Raw genomic sequence first — 24,082 nt, forward strand, 5'->3', positions numbered from 1 at the left:
TAGCAAGGGACCAATGTGCCCAGTGTTCAAAATTACTCTTGGAAATCAGTTTAGATTGAAATACACAGACCTCATTAGTCTAAATCACAGCATTGGGCTGTGATAGAGAACATCCCTAATTGAGACACCAATATACCTTTTTTGCTCAAATGAAATTCAAGTGTCAGGTGTGCACATTCATCTGCCTACAGGGAGCGATGAGTCGAAGTAGACAGCAAGCACAAACTGTCTCTTAACTGGCAATAAGTTACTACTCAGCTCAGACAACTCTGGACTCTCCAGTGCTGTATTTTAGTTTCAGCCGTAGTAGACGTGAGTGTGCTGTATGTGCATCCTGTCATAGCAATGATGGCCAGTGAATTCAGGTAGTTATCAACTATTACTGTATTCGCCTGACTATAAGACAACTCTAATTATATGGTGACCCCTCCACCTTTTTTTGGTTCCTGGCCTGTTTCCATAGTAACATCATCAGAAGATGTTTTGACCTGTTTTCACTGGGAGCAAAACATGTTACACAAGCTATTAAAAACTCCTTAACCTAGCAACATTAGGGCTACAAGCAGCCAATAATGCAACACTCTGTAGGAGACCTTGAGTAGACTTCCTCAAAGTCATTCTTCTCAATCTTCAATTGGTTACTATAAAGGCAAGAGACGGAGATATGGGAATCTCTTCAATTATTCATTATGATCCCCAAAACGTGTGATTTCCCTTGTTGTTTTCCCTTCAAACTGCTCACACATAAACAAGCCCAGTCTTCACTTGGAAGGAGCAGGAGACCACCTCACCAAGGTGGACCGAGGTGTAGTTGTGGTCCCACTGTGCTTGCATATACTTACCTTCAGTAGATTTAGAGTTCAGGGAAAATTGTGTTGTAATTCTCAATTTCACATTTTACCTGATTAGTATTTGTTTGAAATATTTTCAGCTGAAGGCGTTAAAGGATTAAAATGAACAATGGGTTTATTTTTCCAATACCTGTTTTTTAATCATTACTGAGGGCTGCACTGCGTTTTATAATCAAACTGAGCACAGCAGAGGCTTAAATATGAGCTCAAGGCCACTGTGTTTTTTTTTTTTAATTTTTTAATATGCACAGTGAGCTTATGTGGTGGAAAGCCTTAAACCCGCCCTCTTTCACTCGTGTGTGTTGGGAAATTAAAGTTAATGGCAGCGAAATGATCTCTCCGGGGGACCTAGTTTTGAACGAAAGAAAAGTTTCTTGTTGTGAGCGGCAATCCATATGACCCTTTGGAAAGCCATTGTGCTGCATCACTGCCAAGGCTCTTCTTCTGATGTTTATCCATCAAATTATGCCAGAACCTTGATGACAGACATTTCAGTGCGCACACTGCCTCTTAATGCGTCATTCCTCGAGTCACTCTTGCCTTTCCTCTTCACGTCTTAGCTGAGCTCAGATAAGAATGTGTCTGTAATTGCTCTAAATTCAAACCACTTTCTTACACATAACCCCCAGCAGTTCTGGTGATTGTCATTGATTTCCTTTTATCCAGGACTTTGTCTAACTGGGTCTATGAATTTGACAAGTGGGCACCCTCTGTGGTCAAAATTTCTTACAAGGTAAGAAAAATCGTTTTTATGTCAGTTTTTCTTCCATCTAAGACATTCTGATTGCTTTTGGATGACTTATGACAGAAAGTTTTCTTTGTGTCTCTCTCATGGAAGGGCACCCCTGCTTTGCGCCGTGGGTTTGTGCCTCAACTGCGCAGCGGGAAGTTCAATGTCTTGCTGACTACCTATGAATACATCATCAAGGACAAGCAAATACTGGCCAAGGTGAAAGAGATCAAATCTTTGTCCTCTCTGTGTAATTCACTTTGTCTCTTGCACTCTATTGCCATTTTGTACATATTTACAGATACACGCTCTGATCCACTCAAAAAGTTTTCACTCCAACTTCACCTCTGAGAAGTTAAATGTCATACAGCAACACATGACGTTATTACTATTATTATTATCAGTAGTGTGGCATTATCAGGTGGAAGTCCATTAATATTTTTGTAGACAGGTAGTAGACGCACATAGGCAAACCTTAGAGAAGGGCTGAACTTCAAAACAAATGTGATGTGAGCTCCTTGCTTTGTTCCCATTTAAAATATGGCAACATCAGCAGCACAAGCTGTAACTGGTATATCGACTTTTCAGGGAGGCCTGACAACAGTTCACTGCAGTGGTTAATCCCGCTTGTAATAAATCAATGCAGCAGCTTCAGAGTATCTCAAGAATAAAGAAAAATCTGATGTTTGTAATGCTCTTTTGATGATATAACGCTGTGTTAGCTGTATTTCTTCTATGCGACTGGAAAGTTAAATCAGAATCAGTTATGACATGGGGCTGCAGTATGCTGAGCCTCAGATTTTACTTTACTCAATTAGAGGACATTTTGGATCATCCATACCTCAGTATCACATTTAATGTGTTATTAGCTGATATATAAGCAGTGAGGAAAACTCAAATGTAAAGTCTGCCAACAGGGTCAAGAGATTCAAATGCTGTTCAACAAAATGTCAAGAGGTCTGCAACCCCTCAGCAATTTCTAATGAAGACACTGGTCTTAGGTCAGACTCAGCAAATGTTTGGGCTGATTAAATGATATTGCTCTGTATGTCATTAAGTTTCAAGGCTATAAGCTTTATCATCGGCTTACCAGTGTGTATATTTGTATACACAGTCATTGTTGCAGCCAGTTTACTTCTTTTCACTTTTGCACATGATCCTTGAAATCATTTATCTTTGCTCACTGTGCTCTGTGTTTGTGCGCGGGTGCATACATACAGTACTTAGTGAAATGTGAGGTAGGCTGGAAAATTAGATAAAAATAGGTTACTCAATATGTTTTGCTTCAGATGTGAAGCCCGTCAAGGAGGTGGCTCTTAACTCATTCGCAAACTTGTGCATGCACATTCAGCAGTTATCAGACTCTCCACATGTGGGAGCCGTCCATACATCGTATCTTCAGGTTTGTGCACAGCACTTGTCCGAATGGGCGAGAATACAATCCAGTACTGTGTTTGCATAGTGTCTTGTGAAAGCAGCATGTTAGCAAAGCAGCAGCAGCTTCATTCCCACCAGTGTCTTCAAGATACATGCAGGCACAGTATTGAGTGCATGCCATGAGCATGTTGGCAGCACTCAGTGCCAAATATGCCATCACTGTAGTAGCGTAAAACAGAATGAAATAGATTTGAAGCCTTAAAAAGACTCTTTGGGTTGCACTGACATGCATAAAGCCTAAGTGAAAGGTAAGCTGTTACATGGCCTGCATAGACAGCTGTTTTGTTTGAAAGATTGTTTGTTTAAAGATTTCCCTTTATTAGTCCCACAGCAGGGAAATTTCAGGAATTACAGCAGCAAAAGTGGATAGCAAACATAGAGGGCATCAGTACAAAGGACATTAAATATCAAGCCAAACAATATAAACAATATAAACAAGGAATAATGAAATATGAACAAACAATACTGATATTGCACATTGATATGAACATTGATATGATTGCACATTGATATGAATATGAACAATCAGTACTGACATTGCACATTGAATGATAGTGCTCCTGACTGGAGTATTGATAGTGAATAGGTTCCTATACTGCACATAGGAATTGATATATTGCACCTTAAGTTTAAATTCACCTGAGCAATAGAATATGTCTGTTCTCTTACATGCCTATAAAACATGGCTAAAATTCCTCCTGCGTGTACAGGACAGTGTAAGTGACTTTAATGTTGCCAGCTGTGTTATTTTGTTTCTCAGAGGCAGCCATGGCTTTTTACCCACTACAGTATGAGAAGAGGTCAGGAATGTTATGTATTTAGGTACCTGCTATACCATTGGAAGGAGATGAAAAAGAGGGTTTGCAGCATGAATGCATGGTCACAGAATCTGCAGGAACTGCTGGTTTCAAGTGGATTTTGTTCCAAGTTTATGCAACAGAATCCACTTGAAACCAGTGCCTTGTTCAGTCCATGGCTGGAAGTGTTTTGGCAGACATGTGGTGGAAAGAAGCTGAAATAACACACTTACTCATAGTGTAAGCACAAAGTATTTTCTTTTGTTAAAGAAGGCGTGCATGTTAATTTGTTCACATCACTTTAGACTGTGTGCAAAAAGAATTCTAACATGCATAAGAGAGGGGATAAGAAACATGTCATTTGTATGCAGTAGTGTTGTGTATTCTGAGGATGGTCAGAGTAGGAAATCAAAATGCTCTTTTCAGCAGTCAAGATGTCTGTGTTTTTCATTATTTCAAAGAGTCTAATAGGTCTCCTTCCACATACAGATTCGTTGGAAGTATATGATTGTGGACGAGGGTCACCGCATGAAGAACCACCACTGTAAGCTGACCCAGGTGTTGAACACCCACTATGTGGCTCCCCGCCGCCTCCTTCTCACTGGTACACCACTGCAGAACAAGCTGCCTGAGCTGTGGGCCCTGCTTAACTTCCTCCTGCCCACCATCTTCAAGAGCTGCAGCACCTTTGAGCAGTGGTTCAACGCCCCGTTCGCCATGACAGGAGAGAGGGTAAGTTTCAGATTTTATAAAGTTAATTTGAAGGTATAAGGTTTGCTTTATACACACTCAGGAAACATTCTGTCCTCAGGGAAGTTAGTGTCACTGTTGTGTATGCGGGGCTGCAGAGGAACAGAGTTTTTCCATTTCATTTTGGACATTAGAATCATGTAGAGTTTTCTTGTAAACAAACAGCTTTCTTTCCATTCAGTGTTACTTACCAAAAAACATTGTGTGTACATCCTTGAGGTCATGAGGTGAGTTCTCATTACAGCAGAAATCTAGGGTTTTGTGCTGCATGTTGGTCAGTGCAGTATTTATCAACCCTGTGCCAAACTAGTAGCAGCTACGTTTCAGAGAAACCAATTACTTACTGTACAATTCAAGCAGTAGTCTACAGCGATTGGCTGCACCCACAAAGGTCAGCACTGCTCAGGTCAGAGTTCAACAAAGTTGAACTTTCAATACACCCCCACTCCACCTGGAGCAGTCACAACACACCATGTATACAGTAATTGAACAGGTGTGTGCGAGAGCTGTGATAGTGTGGGAACACCTTTACGAATTCACAAAGCTGATTCTTTAAACATTTAAATTGTGCAATGTTTACGTCTTTGCTCACTAGCTTGCTGCCTTCTTTTTCACTATCTTTTCTGGAACATTGCTCCACTTCTTTGCACAGTATCACCCTCAACATTCAATTTGTGTAGTAGTCTTAAAGCAGCGTCAGGACTGTATATTATGCCACCTGCACATCCTTTGTACTCTGTGCGTATGCACAATACAAACAAAACAGGGACTCACTCATAAAAGCATTTCACCTTATTGCTCCTTATTGCTCCCAGTGGTCTGAAACTCCACAGGGTACCTCTAATGTGACAGTTTGGCTCTGCACTAGCCACAACAAATAGTAAATGGTAAATGCAACAAAAACACAACAGAAGCACCAATAAAAATCAACCCTCAGGCAAGCAGGCACAGTCACACAGCGTTGTTATTTTTATATCCCATTATACTGCAGTTTCCAGGACACATCAGCAGGTCACTGTCTTGGCACTGTAGTGCTGAATCCTGTTGCCTAGTGCGATGTATTATCACATGTACTTTCTGACTTATTTAGGTTGATCTAAATGAGGAGGAAACCATCCTGATTATTCGGCGTTTGCATAAGGTGCTCCGCCCCTTCCTGCTGCGCAGACTGAAGAAAGAGGTGGAGTCTCAGCTGCCAGAGAAGGTGAGATTGAAACTTGATGTTTCTGCTTCGATTTGATTTGTAGCGCGACTGTGTTTCCTGTATTGCTTGCAATGCAGACACCATTACCAAAAGTACTTCCCCAGTCGTATGGCTAATAATTGCAGATTGTGTTTTCATAACAGCATGGGTTCAGGTGTGTTGGTACAGTCTTTGACAACCTAGAAATTAGCACTGCTTTAGTTTGTCAGTTTTTATTGGCTCTAGCCTTATAGCTGCCGAAATGAGCCACTTTCAAGCTGTAAGTATCAGAGAATATGCAAGAATAAGCGTGTATACAGCTTTATCTTCAGCACCACGGACAGCCAACATTAAGAAGTTCTTAACATTCTGAAGTGCTGCTTCAGGAAACCTGTGAAAAACATTGCAGTGTTTGGAGAAAACACTCAATTTCCAAACTTGATCGCTATTGGGAAACAGGGCCCAGATTGAAGGAAACAAAACATTCTTCTAATAAGTTAATGTTAACCTTTTGTTCTCCGTGTGTTTTATGTAAAGCCTTTCTTTCCCTCCTCTCTCTTGTTTTTTTTCCTCTGTCATGAACTGTGATTTTTTTCTCATGGTGTGAAGAGAGCACTGTGATCGGGGAAGTGGTGTCAGCTCAGCCTCGCCGCTGAAAAGACAGAAACTGCTTCACTCATGCATTGCCTTTGCTCTCATTCACGCAGGTGGAGTATGTCGTCAAATGTGACATGTCTGCTATACAGAAGGTTCTGTACCGTCACATGCAGAAAGGCATCCTCCTCACTGATGGCTCAGAGAAAGACAAGAAGGTAAATATACTCAGACCCCTGTGGCTTCACAGTACGTCTGCACTTTGCCTTATCGGTTGTGTCCCGCTGACAGACTGAGCTGTACTCCTGCTGTTTGACATCACAAGGTCCCTGACTTTTGCTGTATAGTAAGAGTTACATTTGCCTTGTGCTTCTGCTTTTAAAAAGGCTCTGTTACATAGTAAAAGGTATTGTGTTTGCTAAAGATAAAGAGACTTCCGAGACTTCACCTTGGCTTTTAGCTTCAGTTTAGTTTTGAGTGCAGGAGACGGTTAGACAAACCAGCCGGGAATGCAGGCTCAAAAACTATTAAGGTCAAACCTGCAATACCTGACAAGACTTTAAACTTTATTTATACAGCACTATTCTTAACAATGTTGTGAAGTATGTTACAAAAGTTGTCTCTGTCTGCAGTTTGCGGTGGGTCATTTGTAATGTTAAAAAGAGCTGTTTTGGTACTATGAATGGCTCTAAAAACTGGAAACTGGAAAACTGTTGTAAACACTATTATTATTCAGAAAATATATCATTTGGGATGAAATTACTTTCTCCTGAACCTTAGAGAATATAGTTTTGAGATTTGTCTGTAGTTGAAGGCAGTGATTCTTGTCCTTTTGAGATCACCTTTAGACAGAGATAGATAGATAGATAGATAGATAGATAGATAGATAGATAGATAGATAGATAGATAGATAGATAGATAGATAGATAGATAGATAGATAGATAGATAGATAGATAGATACTTTATTCACCCCTAAGGGAAATTCACAAATTGCACTTAAGTAAAAGTACTGTTACTTTAAAGACATTTTACTCAAGTTAAAGTACTGTCCATTATACTGTACTGTAAACATGTACTTATCTAGATAAAAGTAAATAGTAATTTCAAATGTGCTCTACATAAACATCACTGCATTACATTTTGGAAATTGTTGGTGATATATGATGCAAGTTGTGTTCGCAATCTTTATCTATGTTATAATTCCCTGCAGGGCAAAGGAGGAGCAAAGGCCCTGATGAACACCATCATGCAGCTGAAGAAGATCTGCAACCATCCATACATGTTCCAGCACATTGAGGTGAGTGCTGCTAGCCCAAGATTGCTGACACTGACTGTTAAAAGCTCGTGAATACTGACACTGGAAAACATGACACTGATTTCCACTTGTGCATGGTGGTTCCATTTACTTACCATACTGTATGTCCCTCAGAATGCTTATATAATATCAGAGGTTATTTTTGATATTATTTAGTCCAAATTTTCTTAAATCTTATATCTTTGTTGATCCAGTAGCGTCTGGGGTGGCTCACATTGCTTATGTTCTTAGATTGAATTAAGGTAATGACACAATGATCTCCCTCGATTTATGACCTCAGTAAACAGTTTTAATGAGTTGACGGTCTCAGTTGCTATTTTCAAGTGTTGATCTGAAGTCATGACTTCAGACTTTAGACTGTTTCACCTAAAATAGATAATAAAGGAGGGTATGCTTTTGGATGAGGCTGTCTTGTGATTGACAAATTGCTACCAAAGCATGTCATCAGGTTCTCAGATCCAATCATGATAGAGGCGTAGCAATGATTATCCTCCCCAGCTCCACGCTCTCATCCATATATGGTCACTTCTGGCCCCAAAAAAGATGGCGACGGCCATAATGCCAAACTTTAAAAGGGCAGTCCACTAACCAATGAGTGACTTCACTGTAGATTTACACTTGTCTATAACATTAAAACAAGTCCTGCATGAAAAACTGTAGTGAACATGTATAAAGGCTTGTTTGAACATCTATCCACAGGGCAGCCTAATTGTAATGAAGGAGTTAGTTTGATTGTGGCTGCTTGTTCAAGCCAGTACATGTTCTCTGTTATAGGAATCCTTTGCTGAGCACTTGGGTTATCCAAACGGCATCATCAGTGGGTAAGTTGAACAAAAAAAAGATCTTGTGTCCTTCACAGTGACACACCACATGTTATTGTATTTCCATCATCCAAAGCTAGAAAGTGCTGGTGACAGAACCGTGATTTTTGCCATGCTGGTACTTGATTGGCTGATACTGGATCAGTATTCCATGATATGTTAGAAAAGAAAAAAGAATGAATTTGTGCTACACAAAAATCTGTGTAATGGATTCAATCGCTGAAACATTTGTCTGGATAGAGATTGTTTTAGTTTTAACATTAAAAATGAAAGTATCAGTTTGGACGGAGCAAGAGCCACTTGTTTGTATGAGGTGAGGGTTTGTGTGCTTGCTTGTGTGTGAGGTGAATCAATGATGCATCGCTTATTCTGTGTGGTTGTTGTAATCTATCTTGCAATTAAAAATCCTGCCTTCTTACAGTCCATACATCCAACACCAATATCCACAATTTATGCGACTATCACCTTGTCTTTTCAAATTTTTATTGGAATTGTTAAAAACAAAATCCATACATTTGATTGTGAAAATTAATATGCGATTGTGGGGGAAAATGTAAAAAGAAAATGTAAAAACTGACATTTTGTAAAATAAATCTTACTGAAATGCCTTACAAGACAGATTATTTAGAAGTGATGGAGGTTTCTAGTAACAATTCCTAAACATTTATTCATCCACCTACGGGATCAGTGTCACTGACTGTAAGAGGGTCACAGGCCTGGTGGCATTAAATGTTACTGACAGTGCAAATGGTTGTCGGCACAGAGGGTGGTATCTGTGAAGCTGCTTGTTCATTGTGACACACTGAAAAGAACTAATTAAAAATAATGAGCTGTGTGGTCTTTGAGCAAACTGTTGGACGTGGAAATGCATCATGGGTAATGCTGGTGCCAGGGTTTGACATGGAAGAAGAATGCCTGTGCTAATAAAAGAGGATAGCTCTGCATTTACAACATCAGTTTTGCTAAACTTTTTTAACTGAATGCCAAAGTACAGCCTACAGAGCTGCTAGCTTGTTATAGAAAGAATACAGAGGTTACACTCACTGCACCAAACATTATGTCATTGATGGGCAATTCTGTCTCTTCTGGAGTGACAACATAGCATCAGGGCATTATTGGCCAATTTAGACCATCCATGGCTGTCAAACTAGATGCTGCAGAGACTTAGATAATCAATGGTGGGGTAATGGTGGCTTATGTTACATGTTTTGCCTGATTATCTCCACCCAGGCATGATCTGTATAGAGCTTCTGGGAAGTTTGAGCTCCTAGATCGCATCCTGCCAAAGCTACAGGCCACCAACCACAGAGCCCTGCTGTTCTGCCAAATGACGTCACTCATGACAATCATGGAAGACTACTTCAGCTTCCGCAACTTTCAATATCTGCGTCTTGATGGTAAGATCACACATCTACTTATCTTTCCAAATTCTGTGCTAATCAGATCTACAGGAGAAAATTAGTGTAGAAATGTGGAGAATTGTTTGGGTGCTGGGGTGCAGTTTAATGTGCTCTGACATTTGGGTTAATGTTACACAGATTTACTGAACTCCAACAGTAACAAACCTGTTAGTTTCTCCTGTCTTATTAGCAAAGAACAGTACAGCATATTCAGGTAGCAGCTTATATTTAGCCAGCTTTGCTATTCACATTCACCATTTAAAATGACAAACGTTGGCAGCAGCAGATCATATCAGCTGTTGCTAACTGATGTCAATGCCCAGAGTAAATTCAGAACAGGCCTAATTTAATCATGGGTCTTGACTGGCCAGAGTGCTCTCTGCAAGCTGCTGTCTATACTCAGCCAAAGGTCAGCTGTGAGGGAAAACACCTCCTGAGTGCTCATGTGGTGTGTTAAACTCAAAGTATTGCTACCATAATACATCAACACACAACGCCTCCTGGGTCCCATGCAGAGCAACACTATGTAAAGAAATGCAACATTTTTTCTAAGCAGTCCCTCCAACAAGACACATGATCGTAATCTCATATCAAAATCAGATTTTAAAAGCTTGTAATAATCCCTTTATCTCTTTTTGTATATGGGGTATTAACAAGATCAGTTTCTCATTTCTGATGTCTGATTTCATTTGTGTTGACTCATATTTGTCAGGCTAAAAGAATAATAATCTGTCACACTGCCGTGTCAGAGAATTCCCATCACATCCATTCAGCATGATGCCATCTCCAATAAAAGGCAATCCTATTAACCTCTAGGTGGGCTACAAAGATCCCAGTTCACTGAGCAGACGTTATCGATTTTCACAGTTATTTTTGGGCTCTTTTTGAGTCAAATTTGCAACGCTCTTCAGTTTTAAGCAAGCTGGTCCTGTATCAAAGACATTTGGCTTGATTACTGCTTCTCTTGCCTCACACCCCTTGGCAGTAACTCGCAGTCTTGTGTGTTTTGTGTTTTTTTGGGAAGTAATTTAAGATTTTCAGAGTGAAAGACTTTGAGGTGAAACGTTTCAATTATTTCATTCATAGAATTAGTATTTTGGTCTCCAATCAAAGAAAGAAATTAATGAAAGGAATCAGCACAGCATTTTGATAAGCAACATTTATCCAGGCAGCACTTTCAGTAACAAACTGAATTAAGCGACTTGTCTCACATATGCAGCTGTGCACTGTGAACCTCCTTCGTTGACATAATTTGGTTGTTGGACAGTTTTATCATGTTTGAACTCTGCTTAATTAGAGTCACCACATGCCCTTTTCAGACACTTTTCTTAACAGTTTAATTGGTAAGAGATGAGGCACAGTATACAGGTGACATTTTTACCTTCCTGACAACAATGCGCTTTGGATCAGAAGTTCAAGCAGATTTTATCAAAGTTAACGTGGCAGACATTTCAAAATGATCACGATTGGTGTTTCAGGAACCACCAAGTCTGAAGACCGAGCAACACTGCTGAAGAAATTTAATGAGGAAGGATCTCAGTACTTCATCTTCCTGCTGAGCACCAGAGCCGGTGGCCTCGGCCTCAACCTGCAGGCTGCCGACACGGTCGTCATCTTTGACAGTGACTGGAACCCACACCAGGTACGTCAGTCAGTCAGTTTCAGGTTTATGTTATGTTTTCAATTGTCCCTACGTACATCCCATTCTCATAAACGCGGTATCTCAGGAACGCCTTGAGGGATTTTCCTCAACAAACTCAAGGATGAACTGATCAGATTTTGGGAGTGAAAGGTCACTGGTCACACAACACATCATACATTAATCAGCAGCACTTAATGTAAATCAGATGAACTGTGGCTGAGTTAATTTACAGTTTTAATCTGTTCTTAATAACCCACTAATTCGAAAAATGGCAGCAATGCAACACTTTGGGCCCCTGATGGTAATTTTCAATAGGCAGTAGGCATAGAGTGAATATCATAGAATTTATTGGCTCATTACTGGCAACTAGAATCCACATGAAAGTAGCAGCTAAAGGCAAGCTGATAGTTGGCTGTCACATCAGGTGCCTCTGAGTGTTTGTTGAGTGCCTGTGACTGATCATCACTTTTAGCCTTTGTAATGTGTTCAGCACTGTTGCTTTCAGACAGCCTTTTAGCATTGGCTGTTAAGTCGAGTGAACATATTGAATTGGCCGAGAAAACGGCATCTGAATCACTTGATGGTTTTGTTTTAGTTTTTGTTTTCACCTTTTATTTTTCCACAAATGAGCCAAACCACATCTATGCAATGCAAAGAAAAGAATGCCCATGGCACCTTTTCAGCTGAGATCTTCTCCAATTTTTTTTATATATATATATATGGAGAGAGAGAGAGAGAGTATAGATTCTCAGTAGTGTACTTTGTTTTGTTTGTCTTTTGTGATGGTTTAGGATCAGGAACACAAACTACAGACTTGGTACTTCCTCTAACAGTCAACAGATACAGAATTTTATTTTGTTTTTTTATTTACTAATAGAGAAAGTATTGCATAATTGCGAGGTTTGAATATAAGGCCCAAAGACTATATCTTCAGACAGTTCTTGCACTTACTGACATATCCACAATAGACAATTTTTCTGCCATTGGCTGTAGAGATGTCTTAATTAGTTTCCTCTTTTATGATAAAGCAACTGAAATGATCTCGTATTTCTTTCATCCACTGATTTCAGGACCTTCAGGCTCAGGACCGGGCTCACCGAATTGGTCAGCAGAATGAGGTGCGTGTGCTTCGTCTCTGCACCGTCAACAGCGTTGAGGAAAAAATCCTGGCAGCTGCCAAATACAAACTCAACGTGGATCAGAAGGTCATCCAGGCAGGCATGTTCGACCAGAAGTCCTCGAGCCACGAGCGCCGTGCTTTCCTCCAGGCCATTTTAGAGCATGAGGAGCAGAATGAGGTAAGGTCTGAGTTTGTAACTTGTTTCATTTTGTATATTTTATTATTTATCTTAGAAGTAAAAGCATGTCAGGACAAAGATGAAGTATTTGTTCTTGATCAGGCATTTTTATATAATGAATGTAGGAGGCCCTAAATACATTTTCATCCTTCTAGTTTAATTTATTGATGCTGCGTTTTGATTGAATTATTGCAGGTGCAGAGAGAGCTCCTGAGATATGATCAGCCAGTTCAGCATCCTTTACTTATAATATTGCACGGTTTTGAAATGCGATCTCAGCTGTTTAATTGGTACTTGATAAAATATGTGTGCCACACTTGGCTGATTTGTTTTGAACTGAGTTCAAACAGTTAAAACTGAGTCTCGGATGTCCTCAAGAGACTTTTGATGTTTTTCCAAATGTAACTCCAGGAAGAAGATGAAGTACCTGATGATGAAACTCTTAACCAGATGATAGCCCGCAATGAAGATGAATTTGAGCTCTTCATGGTGAGAAAAGCACATGTTTTTGTGAGATCTAATTGACATTTCAATTGCGCATATGAAGAGATATTACAGCTGACAGCTGGTTCTGTAGTATCTACCTCCAAAATACTTGTAGGGTGTCCATCACGTCAAGAACATCAATCTCATCATCATTTCATCAGTTGGTAACTTCTAAAGGGGCTTGTGGTGCATGTAGCATTACGAAATCTCGATCTGGATTTATAGTTGTGTGTTAAAGGGCTACAGCATAGTTTTAAGAGCCTACACCAAAGCTGATATGTCTGATAAAGTAACTACACGCTGGGGCAATGGCAGCAACTGAGACTGCAATAACTGTGATTTGTCAGTTTGGCTCAGTAGTCTCCCTTTTAGTAACACACATCTAACAAAGAAAATATATCACAGAGTAAGACAAAAGAATGTAAACACAGAACCGTAGGGAATACGTGTATAACACAAGGGAACTAAGAACCATGTCACCATCTGATGTTTCACCTGACGTGATTTTCCTGCTTTTCTAGCGTATGGACATGGACCGACGGCGGGAGCACGCCAGGAACCCAAAGCGTAAGCCTCGTCTAATGGAGGAGGATGAGTTGCCTTCTTGGATCATGAAAGATGATGCAGAGGTTGAGCGCCTCACGTATGAAGAGGAGGAGGAGAAGATGTTCGGCCGAGGATCACGCTGTCGTCGGGATGTGGACTACAGTGATGCGCTGACCGAAAAACAGTGGCTGCGGGTAAAGTCTGACTATATGTAATAAACCATGATATTTAATCTTTTTCCGAGAAATAAAGGAGCAAACGATAAATGTGACTCCCCTAAAACTGTGAAATTGGTTAGCACCATGGTTTATTTATTCATTTCTTCGATTGCAATCTAGAGCATTATTACTTATTGTCAGTAATAATGATTAAAGAGAAAAAACATAAAACTTGAGCTGTTGAAAAAGTTTGTTTCTTTTTCAGCCTTCACTCAGCGCCACTGCAGTAAATTAGAACCAATCTTGTGTGATATACTGACTGATTTAATTTGCATGAACTCTTTCTCTCTTTGGTAATTTAAGATTTCAGACTGCTCTGTGCTTCACACCTGTTGGAATATTCAGACTTCCATTAACCTGCAGTTTGATTTCTTTTGTCTGAAAAAAATGCTCACACTCACAAGTTATATATCAGGGTTCATATGCCTTCCAAAGAGAAGTTACACACAAGTGGCCTGTTTGTTTTTCTTCCTTTCAATCCTATTTAAAGCCCAAAATCAGCAGTCTGTCTCTCAGTACTTTCCAGTTTTCCTACCCTGCCTGTGGTTCTCAGCCCCAGTGCCATTTGTTCCTACTGAAGGCATCTTAAAGTCGCAAATATAAAATTTCATTAATAATAAAAAGTTAATTCCTAAAACATCAGTGACATCCATCCATCGCAAGCAGATCAGGCCTTAATCATGGCTGGATTCAGTGCCAAAGTTTTGCTCTGCCTGATGCTAATGGAACCCAGTCACACATACCAAATATACTGTGACACACTCCCCTGGAAGGACATGTCAGGCCTGGCAGATCCATTTTATTGACTGCGGCTCAGGTGTTTCAGGGAAACAAGAATAGAACAGAAAGAAACTTTGAGACAGGAGTGACAGTATGTTGGAAATGCTATCTGTAGCTCAGTGAGGCTCAATTCAAAAGCAGAATATGTAGAGACCTGAAGGCAATGCTGGAGAAAGTTGTGCTCGACAGCCGGAGTTAAAAATACTGCAATCAGTGAAAGTACTTGCTACCAACGTCAAAGACATTGATTGTTGTGTTGCCTAGGAAATTTTATTTCTGATGACGGAGCTGGTTTGTGAAAATTGTACATTCATTTAGAGTGATCCTACAATTCCACATTATATGCGGACAAGTTGAAGTGATTGAGAATTAACTTTGTCTTTGTGCTGGGTCTTTTCAACACCAGGCCATTGAGGATGGAAACCTGGAAGAGATGGAGGAGGAGATCCGACTGAAAAAGCGCAAACGAAAGAGACGTCAGGACAAGGACTCATCGAGCCGAGATGATGGTGGGTCGAAGGCCAAGAAGAGACGTGGGCGTCCACCCGCTGAGAAACTCTCCCCAAACCCCCCCAAACTCACCAAGCAAATGAACACCATCATTGATACGGTCATCAACTACAGAGATGGGTAAGGAGATTTTTTTATATGTGAGTTAAATCCGACTGACCTACCACTGCATTATTATTTCCATCATGGTGTTAAAGGGGGTCATTTATTTATTTTTTGCTCTTGTCAATCAGTAGCAAATGACATATCGCCTTCCCAGTGTAACTTTTTGTTAACACAGAAGTTGTGTTAGTTCTTGCTAAGAGCAACACAGTATTTTTAGGGCAGTGGAAGAGTTGCTTTCTTTTCTCATCCACGTCTGTGCAGCTAATTTTTCTCCGGCTATTTCCATTTATATAGCTATTATCCGCCTCTTGCACAGGAAGACAACGTTTTCATTCTTAATCCCATATACAGAGCTCTGATTAGCTTTATTTTCAACCCGGGGAGAAACATGTCAATGGGCACCACACCAGACATAGTGAGATTGCTTGGAAAGAACAAAAAAAAATGCAGCAATTCAGGAGTCTGAAACTATTTTGTCCACCCCATGTATGCCACTGAGGGTAGTGTAAATATTAGAAACACCTCTCTGTAACTCAATATAGTTCAACAACACCACAAACTACTGCCTTCTAAAATGACCACAAGGTTGAATCATATCCTCTCAAAAACATTTTCATCAAAAACTGAACATTCTAATCCTCATGCAGCTAGGATGTACAGCGGTCTGTTGTATTAGTCTGCATTAGGTGTACCTAATAAACATGCAAACTAGTAGATTTCTGACGTCATCTTCACCATCTGGCGTGGAAGGACACCAGAGGACAGCAGATCTCCGGTTACAGTGAGCGTAATGACACTTTGCTTACACATGACAGCTATCAGCTGTGCTTCAATTGTCCATCTGATGGAACTGACACATGTTGGTATTAATCAACCCAGCTGTCTACAGCAGCAGGGTAAAGGCTCAAAATGCTTGACACAAGTAGCCTCAACATCTTATCTATACTATACATGTAGGCTTTGATAGTGCACTGGGCTGTGAGAGTGGTACAGCAGTGCTGTGTCTGAACACAGCCTGTGTAGACACCGACTAAAAATATGACTGCTGGTGAAATGCTTCCATCGCTACATGGCCAATGTAGATGAGGAGTAACACCCACTTTAGTCCCCAGGAAGGTGAATAGACGAATCCAAGTTGTAGGTGGGAGTAGATCAGCTGGCATAACCCGAGCAGCACCTCACTGTAAGCCAAGTATCTCAGGCCCTGTTCCAACAAACCCTGTTTAATACAGAGGTCCCTGTGTAGCAAATCACTTTTAATGAATGATTTGAGAACTTCCCACAAGTTTGATTTTATGTTTTTCAAACTTGGTTGAGCGCTAATACTAGAGATGTGATCCATATATGCAATCCTTCCCAACAAATTTCATGTCTGAGTCTGCGGTGAAACAAGACAAAAGGTGGGGGTGTTTGTGCCTTTTTTAGAGATAAGCCTCTATAAGAAGATGTACTTTGGAGAGTTTTCACGTTTTGAATATGCGCTGTTTAAAATGGAATGAAAGTCTATACATAGTCATATACAGCCCACCGAAATACCACATTCCCTTGATTTTATTGAGATGCTTTTGATTGTAATGTAAACAGAGATAATGTTCATGACAGAAGTACCATACTTGACACGTTTGATCTGACTCAACCTGTGAAAGAATCAACCATGATAGAAGACACACTCTGGTTATTACTGAGGCTGTTCACATCTCAAGATCTCACTGTGTGTATCCTTCATGTTATTTCTGTATGTTCTTTGATCTGTCTTTTACACCAAAAAATCGACATTAGAACCAGGACACTTTTTATGGTAGCCATTAAATCTGAAACTGTCACGGTTTCTAATCATGGTGATCTACTGAACACCTTCTTTTCAAAAATATCAAATTCAATTGATGACAACTTGCTCAAGTTAAATTGATTGCTAGTAAGAAAAAGGCACCGTGGAGAAACTCTCATTCTGTAAGACTGAGCAGAAATATCATGAATCAAACCTCTCACCTCTCACTTTGAAGCCTATAATGATAAATTACACATTTACAACCTGAACTTGAAAAGTGCTCGACAATACTAACAAGAACAGTTACACAGATCTTGTTTGTCACCGTTAACCGGTTGTCCAACCCTCCAGTTCCAATATCCCCAAAACTACTTTCTCCCACTAAATGTTTACTTTCTGAGTGGCTTGCTGATTAGGGCTGAACAGGAAGAATCGAGGGTTCTGCTTGGTGCTATGTTTCCTGGCTGAAATCCCACTTTTACAATGTCATGAGATTTTTAATGAATGACACATTTATAGTGATTATGATACTAGAAAAAATGAAGTTTGATGATTTAAGTCATAAGATAAAGAGTAATGCCTGCCAGCTTTAATTCTTTTTGTCTGACCTCAACTTTCAAAAGTTCCTGATGTTTGTCACCTATTCTAGACCACTGTTTTGAGACTTGAATAACTTCCACAATTAAAAACTATTTCATCTGTCAGAGGTAGAGATCACTGACTGTGATTAATCCAAATGTCCCGGCTCTCTGTCAGTCTAAATGTTTTGAGCTCGACTCAGCCACCACAGTAATGGTTGCAGTGCTTGAGAGTGTAACACAAAAATCTGTCAGGTTCATTTATAAACAGCAGGAGGCGCTGTTACTGCCCATTGCTGCCACTTTATTGGGTCCCTGCACTGATGGACAAGTGTTGTCTCCTGTATACTCTTGTGTACCTTAAACACTATATGAAATGACTAGAAACTGAAGTTAAATTGGAACATATGTGAAGCATAAACTGTTGGAAAGATACTTTGTAGTTCTACAGCAGATTAAAAGGTAGTCGAGTCAATCTGTCCTTGTTATGGTAGATCTCTAAAAACTGTGCTGTTGAGAGCAAAACAGTATCTCTGTTTTTCAGTGTGCGTTTTGATTATCCAATGGAAAGTACCAAAGTTCTCCCTGGTCAGCAGGGTAAAAATGAGCAAACATGAAGTCATGTCTTAGGAACAGTGCAGTGTAATAAACATCTTTATATTCTTTCAGTCCAACAGTCCTGAGAGTTAGAGTCAGCTGTGTGCGTGTGTGTGGTCGGTTCCTCTGTGTCTGTATTTTTAGTTTTTTTTTTGTCCGTGGAAAATCCTAAGTATGCGTGTGTCTGTCTGTAATATTCACCCGTGCATGAAAGAACATTTGCATTTGTGTTCCCATAACTCAGATATGCACTGGCTGAGTACTACGCCGGAGCTTTTCCAGGAAACTGCTACCTGCCTTTCCAGAAGTCAAATTCTTTCCTCTCCCAGTTGATGGTTGTTCATCCCAGAGCATCTCAGTCATAGCTCTGGCACTCCTCTCAACTTGACTAGACTGAGACACATTTAGGAATTTCCACTCCAGGACTTAAAGATTCCTGGGTTGCAATGCTGTTTCCCCATTGAACAAATGTTGTTGCTTCATTGCAGCAGTCTAGACTCTTTTTCCTCCATCAGCCAGATTAAGGTGTAACTGTGTAGGGGTATCTGATAAACAAGGCATAGATCACTGATTTCAGAAAGAGAAAGTTACTTACAGATTGTTTTGAAATCACTGCTGTCACAAACCCTTGTTTAAAGCCTTCATGATCATATTTCCAGTGTCTCTCATTGAAATCAACAATTGGGTCTGTTCCCAGAGGTCCCTGTTGCCATAACACTGGACTTAGAGACATCACATTTCATACATCAGAGATGTACAGTTTTCAGCATACCACCTTTGTGGTTTCAGCACAGTTTACACAGTTGATCGAAGCTCACAGCACATTCAGGGATAATTGTACAATATCCAAGTCATCTGAGATCAGCAGCCTTCGAAAGGGACTGAACTCCTCTGCAGATTCAACCTTTAGGTGGTAGTCTGTACTTAAAATACATTTTTTAAAGATAAATTCAGAAATGTATCATTGTGATTATTACAGAACAGATAAAATCTCCTTTAAGTATTCATGTATTGAGTCTTTTCATTGGTGCATCCATGTGTGGAAAAAAACAAGTATACCCACACTGTATATGCTGTAGAATTGTAAGACCAACCCTGTTACAGCTCTGTGTTTGTGTATTTTATTCAGCATCCTACACGTATGAGCTTCTTTGTTCTGCTACTTTCCCTCCTGTTGCTGTATTGCAATTCAATTCATGTTGTTGTTACCTAGCTAACTTGGAAGGAAGGAAGGATAACCACTTTTTTAATTGTTCTGCATTGTTTATATTTCTGAAAACATATCTAACTTAGCGCACTCCAAGAGGCCAAATTGCAGTTATTAGAGCAAGAAAGGTTTGGCACGTGGGGGGGGGGGGGGGGGGGGGGGGGGGGGGGGGGGGGGGGGCTCATTGTTTAGCTTAAATTGGTCCTGTTTCAGAGGTGATAACTGAGGATACATACTGCAGATTTTGAAACTCCCCCTTGTTAATTCATTTTGCAGATGTCTCATTGACTTTTCGTTGTTTAAAGGTGTTGCTTGAAGAATTTAAAAATGAATGACTTTGAGGCCCCCAGTGGCCATATCATAAAGACACTGTGGCAGACCCCAATTGTCTTCCATTCACATTCATCTTATAAATAAGATGAATGTTGTTATTCTCTCATTGTTTGGCTTGGCATATATTTTGCTTGTTTCGCTGTATTTAGTTAAAGGTTGACCAAGGCTGAGAAGTTGGAAAGGCCTAGTAATTGCAGGGTTTGCCGTTTCTGGCGGGTGTGTGTGAATGAGAGGCTAATTATATATAATTTATTTTTTATTTTTTCCTTGGGATTCAAAAAGTAGTTTTAAGTAATGATCTGCTTGTCAACAGGGTGGAATACAAATCTAATAATGATGTGAAATTATTCTGCGTTACCAGGTCAGGAAGACAACTAAGCGAAGTCTTTGTCCAGTTACCATCCAGGAAGGAGCTCCCAGAATATTATGAGCTAATCAGAAAACCTGTGGACTTCAAAAAGATCAAGGTAAGTTAAGTTTGATGACTCAGCAGTCAAAGTGAATGAGGCATGAACATGGTGAGGATGCTGATAACGAGCAGAATAAAAAGCTCCCTTTGTTGTGGACTTTAGGCCTTGTAACTTCGCAGATGTTTTACATCCACAAAGTGCTATTTAACACACTGAAATGAGAAAGCCCAACAAGAACAATATGGCCTCTCTAGCAGATTTAAGCAGCATCTTTAGCATGCAGTGTAGTCATGTGGGGTAGCAAAAACTGTACTGCTAAAGAAATGATAACTTTAGAGCTACGAAAGGTTTTGAATCATGGTTGACAAATGGGAATGTTTGCCATTTTGTTTGGACTTGGTCTATGAAATTACGCTCAATATTTTGGGGGGTTGGACTCAAAAAAACAATTTCAATATGTCAACTTGTGTCTGTTTCTTACTATTACGTGACATTTTTATGAACCAACTGATAAATCAAGCATGTAATCACACACATCACATCATATTTGCGTTTTGAGAAAATGAGGATAGGCACTGACCTCTCAGAGCCTGAGAGTGTGAATCAAGCTGTTGCTCCATGCTTGTGTTTCTTTTTCTATCAACAGGATCGTGTGAGAAACCATAAATACAGGAGTGTGGGAGACCTGGAGAAGGATGTGATGCTGCTTTGTCACAATGCCCAGACCTTCAATCTGGAGGGATCCCAGGTCAGAAACTCCTCCACTGGAGCTGAAGTCTCTCTAACTTCCTCTGTCCTTTTTTCCCCCTTGTTTGTAGTCATGTGGTGTTTAACCCGTGCGTAATCGAGAGGCAGAAGTCTGCACGTTTTCACTCTCAAGTAGTGCTGAGATAATTCATTTCTGAATTGTTTGACCGAAAATTGTTGACAGCAGAGTAATTGTTTTTTGAGGAAAACTCCAAACACTGATTCCAGCATTTCTAATATGGAGATTCAGTAGGTTTGTTTCTGCATCCACCTTTTGTCCAGCAGGCTCTTTTCTCTCATATTGTCAGTTATACATATAATTCACTCTGTTACGCCCCCCCGCAGATATACGAAGACTCCATTGTCCTTCAGTCTGTGTTTAAGAGTGCCAGGCAGAAAATTGCAAAGGACGAAGAGAGTGAAGATGACAGTGATGAGGATGATGATGACGAGGATGAGTCAGAGACCGAGGGTGAGACACATTTCTTAGACATGCATGCAAATGCATTCTCCCACGCCCTCACAGCTACACGTTAGTAAGCAGATGTTTGGTGGGTTTGTTCTGCTGAAATGATTCACAAGCACTGTCCTGAAAGTAAACACAATGTAGAAAGTTTTACTCATCCGTCACAACAAAAAGTAAAGTATTAATGTAAAGACACAGAATGATCAAATGTTGCAAAAGAAAACCGGTTTGATTTTTGAGTGAAGCTGTGTGTGTGTCTGTGTGTTTGTGTTTGTGTTTGTGTGTGTGTGTGTGTGTGTGCGATCAGACTCCCCCTGGTCTCTCTTTTCACCCTCTCCTCTCTGTCCTTCAGTGAAGTGAAGTACATTCCCCCTCCAGTAAGCACTCAACGACAAGAGAGACTAGTTACAGCATAGGTTTGAAAATAAAGTCTGACCTCTCCTTCCGCCAATTAACAGTGCAGGATCAGAGCAGAATCCGGTGTAACTCTGGGTGTTTATTCCTCCAGAAGCTCCAGTCTTCCCCCGGCTCTCCCCTCCAGAGCTCCCCACTTCTCAGCAGCTGTCTGCCAGTGTCTGTCTCCCCGCTCCGCCCGGTCCTCCCCACACAGCACTCTGCAAAGCCCTGCAGTGCGCATCCGAGCCTTGGTTTAGAATTTGAAAGTCAGCGTCATGAATGGAGCTCAAACTATTCGGTACAAATAAAAACGAGTGCAATATTTGAAAATCATTTCTACCTCACGTCACTCTTTTGTTGTGGCACAAACTGCAGCTGGAGGGCAGGAAGTGAAATTTTGTATTCAAACTGATAAAATACACTGTTTTTGTACATTTACACTCATTGTGAGTTTGACATCTGCAACACATTCTCAAAAAGTTTGGACAGGGCCATGTTTACCACTGTGTTACATCACCTTTCTTCATACAGCACTCAGTAAGCCTTTGGGAACTGAGGACACTAATTGTTGAAGTTTTGAAAGTGTAATTCTTTCCCATTCTTGCTTGATATCCGACTTTACTCACTCAACAGTTGGGGGTCTCCGTTGTTGAATTTTACGTTTCATAATCCACCAAACATTTTTAGTGGGTGACAGATCTGGACTGCAGGCCGGCCAGTCCAGTACCTGAACTATTTAATATGAAGCCAGGCTGTTGTAACACATGCAGGATGTGGTTTGGCATTGTGTTGCTGGAATAAGCAGGAACGTCCCCGACAAAGGCATCATCTGGATGGCAGCATATGTTGCTCCAAAACCTGTGTGTCCCTTTCAGCATTGATGGTGTCTTCACAGATGTGCAAGTTACCCATGCCATGGGCACTGTCACGCCACCATAAAATCACAGGTGCTGGCTTTTGATGTTTGTGCTGGCAACAGTCTGGATGGTCCATTTCCTCTTCATGGCTTTCACTTTGCATGGTGGAGTCTTCACTTGTAGATGCAGTGATGGTGTGTTCACTGACTGTGTGTGTGTGTGTGTGTGTGTGTGTGTGTGTGTGTGTGTGTGTGTGTGTGTGTGCGCTTATGAGTTCACCCATCTTGTTTTTGTACTGTATTCAACTGAATATATGTCAGAAAGAATTTGCGAATCACTGAGTTCTGTTATTTAGATTTTGCACCCAGTTGGTGTGTCAGATTGTTGAAGATAAACTTTTCTTTCAGTGGCCTTATTGTTTCAGCTCTCATTGTCATAGATTGATATATATGATATAAAAAAAGCGAAATCATAATTTTTATGGGAGCTTGTTCGTTAAACAGGCGAGATATCATCATCATCCTGTCCTCTGAGTCTCAATGTAGGTGGACACTTAAATGAGCATAAGTTATGTTTTCTGTCTCAGCAAACAATAAGTAAGACTCATCTGTTTGAACCATCAATCACTCCAGCTTTTCCCTTGTGCTTCATTCAGCCAAGTCGGTGCGGGTTAAGATCAAGCTGAGTAAGGAGGCGCGCAGCCATGACAAAGGCAAGAAGAGGCAAAGCCGGGCGAAGGCCAAGCCGGTGGTCAGCGATGATGACAGCGACGAAGACCAGGATGACAATGTAGGTCATTCCACTTGAGTTTGCTTTATCATTAACACAGTTTTCAGCAAAAGGAGCTCTCACTTTACTCAGGAACAGGCAAGTTCTTCACTGTTTTATAGACTCAGCAGGTCTCCCTTATGTGAATAAGTCTGAACGGGCAAACAAGTAAATATTATTATAGCTATATGGAAAAGATGGTGAAATACAACAATCAAATAATGGTGAATGGTGTAGCAGCTTATCCCTAATGAGTGTGTCATGGAACAGTGCAAACTAGCACACTGAGCTGTTTGACTTTATTTGTCGAACGCGGTGAATCTCAGTTCTGATCATCATGATCCAAAGTTTTATCAGCGGCTGTTCCACACCTGGGATTCCAGGAGCAGGCAGTTAATTGCAGTGGAATTATTGGTTGAAGAAAAAACTGAAAACATCAGCACTTGATCATCCCAGACATTTACAATGACACACATGAATTTCCTGGCAAG

At 40.5% G+C, this 24,082-nt stretch overlaps 1 protein-coding gene across 1 annotated transcript in view; it reads left to right on the plus strand.

Moving 5' to 3' along the window:
* Positions 1-24,082, plus strand: part of smarca2 (SWI/SNF related BAF chromatin remodeling complex subunit ATPase 2) — a 46,962-nt gene that overhangs the window by 17,279 nt on the left and 5,601 nt on the right. Inside the window, exons 17-33 of the mRNA XM_070963652.1 lie at positions 1,518-1,584; positions 1,690-1,800; positions 4,305-4,547; positions 5,656-5,769; positions 6,456-6,560; positions 7,554-7,640; positions 8,433-8,479; positions 9,710-9,876; positions 11,358-11,521; positions 12,592-12,819; positions 13,231-13,308; positions 13,827-14,045; positions 15,256-15,479; positions 20,309-20,414; positions 21,004-21,105; positions 21,450-21,576; positions 23,479-23,612. Of these exons, the coding sequence (XP_070819753.1) occupies positions 1,518-1,584; positions 1,690-1,800; positions 4,305-4,547; positions 5,656-5,769; positions 6,456-6,560; positions 7,554-7,640; positions 8,433-8,479; positions 9,710-9,876; positions 11,358-11,521; positions 12,592-12,819; positions 13,231-13,308; positions 13,827-14,045; positions 15,256-15,479; positions 20,309-20,414; positions 21,004-21,105; positions 21,450-21,576; positions 23,479-23,612 (2,323 nt within the window). The remainder of the gene's footprint in view (positions 1-1,517; positions 1,585-1,689; positions 1,801-4,304; positions 4,548-5,655; positions 5,770-6,455; positions 6,561-7,553; positions 7,641-8,432; positions 8,480-9,709; positions 9,877-11,357; positions 11,522-12,591; positions 12,820-13,230; positions 13,309-13,826; positions 14,046-15,255; positions 15,480-20,308; positions 20,415-21,003; positions 21,106-21,449; positions 21,577-23,478; positions 23,613-24,082) is intronic.

The sequence above is a fragment of the Chaetodon trifascialis genome, chromosome 6 (assembly GCF_039877785.1).
Source record: "Chaetodon trifascialis isolate fChaTrf1 chromosome 6, fChaTrf1.hap1, whole genome shotgun sequence".
Taxonomy (NCBI): Eukaryota; Metazoa; Chordata; class Actinopteri; order Chaetodontiformes; family Chaetodontidae; genus Chaetodon; species Chaetodon trifascialis.